This window comes from Channa argus, chromosome 1 (genome assembly GCF_033026475.1).
Source record: "Channa argus isolate prfri chromosome 1, Channa argus male v1.0, whole genome shotgun sequence".
Classification (NCBI taxonomy): Eukaryota; Metazoa; Chordata; class Actinopteri; order Anabantiformes; family Channidae; genus Channa; species Channa argus.
This window is the reverse complement of record NC_090197.1, coordinates 28,766,498-28,773,407: the sequence shown is the minus strand read 5'-3', so window position 1 is coordinate 28,773,407 and position 6,910 is coordinate 28,766,498. Positions and strand designations below refer to the sequence as shown.

The 6,910-nt window shown below is 40.2% G+C and overlaps 1 protein-coding gene and 1 pseudogene across 1 annotated transcript; both read left to right on the top strand.

The window, feature by feature from the left end:
* On the top strand, positions 1–4,328 carry LOC137131180 (CD48 antigen-like; annotated as a pseudogene).
* A 1,048-nt stretch (positions 4,329–5,376) lies between these two features.
* Positions 5,377–6,707, top strand: LOC137131174 (CD48 antigen-like). Its single transcript, XM_067512065.1, has one exon. The coding sequence runs from the start codon at positions 5,409–5,411 to the stop codon at positions 6,111–6,113; it is 705 nt and encodes a 234-aa protein (XP_067368166.1). The 5' UTR covers positions 5,377–5,408; the 3' UTR covers positions 6,114–6,707.
* Positions 6,708–6,910: the final 203 nt, after the last annotated feature.

Sequence of the window (6,910 nt, the reverse complement as noted above, 5' to 3'; positions counted from 1 at the left end):
GGTCTCAGCAATTTACACCTCAAGGAAAGTCACTGAAGACATTGCTGGATGAAAATGTCCCAATAACAAATTTGCATCACTAAAAACAGGAAGAAAGTCAGAAAAAGTGTGATGAGGTGACTCGGGAAGAACCAGCCCTTCTCATTTTCTTCATTGTAAAGATTAAACTCACTGTCTGTGGACATGGAGACACAGACTGGTTCATGTCTCATGGCAGTGCTCCTGTTGGTGATGATGAACTCTGCTGTAGCTGAAGATAAGTCCTTGTACTTTGTGGTTGGTGGTATCTTGATGTTGAGGCCTACTGTGGCCCCTGGACATATCAGCCAAATCCTGTGGAAATACAACAGTGATCTCCTGGCTGAGTGGGTGGATGGTGGAGCTGAGTTGCGTTATAATTAATTAAAGACCGTTCTGTGCTGAACACAACCACTGGATGTCTGGAAATTAGAAACACAACTGAAGCTGACGCGGGAAAGTACTCAGTGGAGATCAACAAGAAGCTCCAAAGTGATTATTATGATGCTAAAATGATTCAAAAAGTGCCCAAACCTGAAATATCAGTGCAACCACTGATGTGCAGCTCAGGCTCAGGCAGTTGCACTTTGACCTGTGAAGGAAACGTCACCAAGGCTGAACCCGTCACCTACAGCTGGAAGATGGAAGAAGAAGACTGGAAAGAGTCAGGGAAGAGCATCATCATCAGCAACACAGAGAAAACCCAAAGTGTTAAGACGTTTTCCTGTCAGATGAAGAACCCAGTTAGTGAGGAAGAAAGTGAAACTCGCTCTAATCCCTTTTTCCTAAAAACAATTTCAAAGTCCAGACGCTGGGTTGATGTTTTTTTGACTGTGTTGAAAGTCTTGGGAATCATCTCGCTTGTGTGGGCAGTTGTCTACCTGGTCTGGAGGAACCGAGAGGCTGCCTGTCCATGTGTAGGTGGACTCATGGACTGAAAATTCCTAATCCTGATATGTACACTTCATTGAACAGCAATTTGATAGTCTTACCATAACCTGTGCTGCATTGTTCCAAAATATGAGAACGCATAGGGAAAAATGTGTTTGGTTTTATTCCGTTATCCATGTGTAAAGTATGACACGTTAGAATTTTATTGTTCCAATCTTTTCTGTTTTCTAGAGACATTGTATGTTTCTTCCATGGGAAAATAAGACAGAGTTGTCCAGCTATGCCCTGTGGGGTTCAGTCTGAGAGCAGATCAATAGTTCCTTTGCATGTCTTTTAATTAATTTTGGTTTACTGTGTGGTTGTTTATGGTTGATTGACTTTAGGACAATAAATCAATGAGAGGTCGGGGCATGAGGTTGGTCCAGTACGGTGACCCCTAGGGACAAAGTACGTACAAATATGAGAGCGCAAACAAAAAAAAATAATTTGCTGCAAATCAAAAAGCACAAAGTGAGTTGCTGAGGTGACAGCCGGTTCCCACATGACTGAAAGTTTGGAACAAAGTTACAAAGCCAATATTTGTGTCATCCAGGTTTGGTCTTTGAACAAGTGAATACTTCTGTGTGAAACGTGTCAGACTCAGCTGATTGAGCTTGTATTATTTCCGAGGGGCAGTGAAGTGACCATCAGAAAATGCTGCTCTGTGTAAAACAAAGTTACCTCAGACCAGAGAGAGAGAACAAAATGTGAGGCAGATGTGTGACATAGAAAGATTGTGTGTTTGTGTCTCTCTGTTGTTGACTTTTCCTTTGTCTTTACAACATAGGGTGTTCTCAGAGTGCAACAGGATCTCTTCTGAAGCCCACTACCTGCAGTATTTCTTGTGGTATCACAACCTAGAGGATAAAAACTACATCTAATCATCAAATACTCAAAAGCTTATAACTTATATAAACATTTCTGGCACCACTTAAAATGGACAAATGTGAGAGAAGATGTGAAGAACTACTGTGACCTATGAGGAACTAACATTTTTTGATGTGAGAACTCTGGCAGAGACGTGTCTGTTGGTCATATTAGTGCTGATCTTGGCAATGTTAACTGAAAATAAAGATACGAGACCAGAATAATAGTAGTGTTTAGCTGTAGTGTTTTTGCCTTTCCACAGAGACAGGCAGTGATTGAGCCATATGTGGCTTCCTCTTTTATGAGAAAGAGGAAGCAGTTTTGCAAGAGCTTCTTGTAAATCCAAGATTTAAAAAAATAAATCTGTAGTAGCTACTACACATCACGGACCTGTAAGAGTAACTGCAAGCAACAATCTTCATCAATCACTTATTAATCATAGTGAATGCATCAGACAGGTTAACCACAGAAACACCTGATTTATTGTAAGCGGGACACACTTGACAGTTGTTACTGTGCCTTCTCATGTAGCCTCAAACTCTAATGATTTAGTTTGGTTTGAATTGTTTGATATGCGCATTAATCTGAAGCTGAAATCTTTTTTCCAGAGAGTTTGCAGTTTTATCCCATGAAGCATTAAAGATAAAGTATCCCAATGAGGTGTCTTAGAGGTTCGGAAAACCTGGCAAAATCCAGAGCACATAAAAGAGGGTTGTTTCCTTTCACTGTATTTAGTTGCAAATCAGCACAAAAATCAAATCCTTTTTCTTTACCAGCATATTTAATTTGGAAACCAGAAAAGCAGGAGAGGGAACGTCAGAACATCTAATGGCCGATTTCTGTTCTGAAATTCTTAGAGTACAAATTATTTTACCCTCTTTGTACAAAGACAAAATGTCACGTTACAATGGCCAGGCTGAGATTTGTGGAGAGGCAGATCAGGGGATGCCTCTGGTAACCATGTGGTGCCCCTGTTGGGGCTTCTCTCTGTGCCATGTGCTCTGGAACAGCCAGATGCAAAGCAGAGCAAAGCCCATTCTTTGTGTTCCTGCACTGAGAACTAGGACAGAGTTGGTCCCTGCTGATTGACACATTGCACACATGACCGAAAAGTTTGAAACAAAGTTACAAATACCCAATATTTGTATAACCTGTCCACATAATCTAGATCTAAATGGTTATTTTCTCATCTGAAAAGCGACCAAAACTATATAAACTGACAGTTCTAGGATGACATATATGTCGGTAAAGGGACTTAGTCATCCAGGTTTGGTCTTCTGAAGATGGAATTATGTCAACTGGAAAAAAAAAAGAAGTGTAGATGATATGATCCAATCTTTGGATATCATATATAGCAGCTTTGAGCCTGGATTAGACTTCAAGGTTCTGTTCCTAGAGGCCACTGTAGTCCAGGGCTCCACTGGCCCAATGAGAGACCTGTTCCCTTTATTGTTTGCCTCTAAAATTAACCTGCTGTAGGTTATCATAATGATCTTACTGAAGATTGCAAGAATTCTTCCACAATTGTCCTTTGTACACTTTTTTTAGTTTAGCTCATACAATCGATACTTTGTGTTAATGGTCATGCGTGAACATCTTAATCACTTGACAGCAGTGCTGTTCTTTTCTTGTGATCCATCATTTCTCAGGTTTTCTTTATGTTTTGTTAACTTTTGTTCCTAATTAACACAAATGATAACATATCAAATGTTAACTTTTACAAGTATATCTTCACATACATGCTGTTTCTACATGCTGTGTATACATTAATGCAGAACAATGTTAATTTATGTCATATAAGTACTAATAATTCAACTTTTTCAGTGCAGCCATTCTCTAAAACCGACTGTTCGGAATTCAATAACAACAAAGTTATAACAAAATGTGATCTAAATTCCATCTGCAAATATCAAAACCTAAAAAAGAAAAATAACATGTATCTTATTCAGAATGCATCATTTTGCATTTTGCACATTTATTTTGATGGTAAAAAATTTACTTAATTAAAATTCTGTCATGATCTGACACTCCTGATGCACTTTCTCCCTTTGGACTTTTATTTTGTTGCCCCTTTTCACCACTTCCTGTTCCTGGCCCAGTTCCTTAGCTTTACCCTTCGTTAACCCTCATTGTTTGCACCTGTTCCCCTCTCTATTTAAGTCCAGCCTTCCCCACAGGTCCCTGCCATATTCTCTTCATTGTCCTGCCAGCCAATGTCCTGAACTCATGGTTTACCTGATCTTAGCAATCCTGACTCCTGTGCATTGGACTCTGTTTCTAGCAACCTTTGGTTTGTTTTCATCCTGTCTCCTAGTTTTTTTTCAGTGTTGAAGTTTTCACCCACTCTCTGGTTTAGTACTTTGTTTCTCATCTGTTTCTCGGTCGGTGTCTTAGGTTTAGTGGGATTTATTTTTGTTTCTTATAATTTGTCAGTTATGTTTTCCTCTGTACCCTTCTGTTAGGAGCGACTTCTGTTCTATATTAATTTTTACCAATAAACGTGTTTGAGTTCAGTCCCTCTCAGTCTCCTCACTTGGGTCCGCTTTACCATAATTGTGAAATTCTGAATGTAGGACTTGTATTCGTAAAGAAGTGTTTCTATAATGTGGTAATACTACTTTTAGGATCCTGAAATAAAACATCTGAGTACTTTAACTTCTTCCACCACTGCTAAAGGTGATACTAACATTTTTATCTAAAGAACAAGTGAATACTTCTGTGTGAAATGTGTCAGACTCAGCTGATTGAGCTTGTATTATTTCTGAGGGGCAGTGAAGTGACCATCAGAAACTTCTGCTCTGTGTAAAATAAAGTTACCTCAGACCAGAGAGAGAGAACAAAATGTGAGGCAGATGTGCGACAGAGACTGTTTGCGTCCCTCTGTTCTTGACTTTTCCTTTGAGAACACCCCAAGTTGTAAAGACAGAGTGCAACTCTTCCGAAGCCCACTACCTGCATTATTTCTTGTATCACAACCTAGAGGATAAAAACTACATCTAATCATCAAATACTCAAAAGCTTATAACTTATATAAAAATGTCTGGCACCACTTAAATTGGACAAATGTCAGAAGATGTGAAGAACTACTTTGACCTATGAGGAACTAACAGGACCATACTTGTGTGTGTTTGCATATGTGTGTGTAATGGATGAAAAGCTTTTTCATGCAGCATCAAATACGCCAGCTTATTAAAACCTCTAACACTGATGGACTTTATACAGTCCAGATGTAAAACGTTCATAAATATAGTTCTACCAGGTGGGAGAACACCCACAGCCTCCAGATAACTGATTAGTGAGACCTGTCCACTGGACTGTTCACCAAACATCTTCCAGAAAAGAACTGCAGGACATATGGACCTAAATCCATGTATCCACTTAGTGTATTTTACAGTTAGTCATCATGTTAGGACCAATTAATGACTTTAGATACTATCCTGCATGTAAAATGTGTATAAATGTAGAAAGAGTAATACAGGAAATATGTCACGAAAGGAAACTGCTGCTCTGTAGAAACCAAAATAACTTCCTACCAGAGAAAGAGAAGAGATGTGCACAGACAATATTCTAACAGTTCCTCATCGGCTGTGGACATGGAGACACTAAAAGGTTCCTGTTTAATCGCAACGCTGCTTTTGGTGCTGTTCAGCTCAGCTCGGGCCGAAAACAAGGCGACGTACTTTGCTGTTGGCGGTAGCTTGGAGATGATGCCTCATGAAGCAACTCCAGGAGGCATCACCAGCATCCTGTGGAAACACAACGGTAACCTGATTGCTGAATGGGTGGATAAGATGGTCCCCTTGAAGTACTACGGCAGATTTGAACACCGGACAGAACTGGACATAGCAAATGGAAATTTGGAAATCACAAAGATGACTGAAGGTGACGCAGGGCTGTATATAGTGGAGATCAACAACAGGGTTCAGAGTGGTGGCTACGATGCTACGATGCTAGTGGTCAACAAAGTGCCCAAACCTGAAGTAGTGTTAAGAACACAGACATGTAACTCTGACAGTGAAAGCTGCAATCTGACCTGTGAGGGAGACACCACTGGGGCTGGACTGGTCACCTACAGCTGGAAGGTAGGAGACGGAAACTGGAATGAGTCCTTTGGAAAGACCTTTACCGCGAAAGCTGACGAATTTTTAAGTGGTAAAACTTTAAGCTGCCGGATGAAGAACCCAGTCAGTGAGGATGAAAGTATACCTGTTGTTGTCTACTTGGTGTGGAGGAAACCAGAAGCTGTCTGTCCGTGTGAAAGGGGAAAGTCTGATGACAATGCAGCTCAAAGTGAATGATCATTACATCAGTGTAACAGAAAACTTGAAAACAAGGTTATTTTGAATTAAAAACCTCTGTTCTCTACCTAAAATTTAAATCCAACTAACCTGAAACATTTTCTCCGCTGCCAATTAAATCCTGCTCCGCATGTCATTTTTATAATAGCTTTGCTTGTAGCCATAATATGGACAGTTACAATTTAACAGGTGAGCGAGACACCAAAGCGGCTGCACCGGTCACCTACAGCTGGGAGATGGGAGACAGAGACTGGAAAACCAAATACAATGTGGTAAAACTTTCACCTGCTGCATGAAGAAAGCTTTGTTTTTAGTTTTACAGCCTGTGGTTATGTTTTGAACGTCAATCGTTATTTTTGGACGTTACCTGTATTCTTGTCGCAGTTTAACATTTTGTTTTGTTTTAATTTTTGCTTTTACAGTTAATGGACTGTAGCTGTGTTACAAATATAATGAAATTACAATTCAGATGTTAATATAGAGATTAGAAAACCAAATGAAAGTTGCTGAGATGTTTTAAATCACATTATCTTGCTTTGTGTTTTCCACTGTTCTGTAATGAATCAATAAAAAGACACCACATTGGTCCTTATAGATCAACGGCTCAACGGCTCAACACCACAGCGGAGCGTGTTCCGCACGTTAATTTGGCATGAGTTTTTACACCGGATGCCCTTTCTGCTGCAACCCTCACATTTTTATCCGCGCTCGGGACCGGCACCAAGGTGGCCCTTTGTGGATGACTGGGGCCACACCTTGTGGGGTGGGATTCAACCTTGCAGACTTCTGTACCCGAA

Excerpts from the sequence above, each read along its gene's own strand:
- LOC137131174 (XM_067512065.1), top strand. The coding sequence starts at position 5,409 with ATGGAGACACTAAAAGGTTCCTGTTTAATCGCAACGCTGCTTTTGGTG.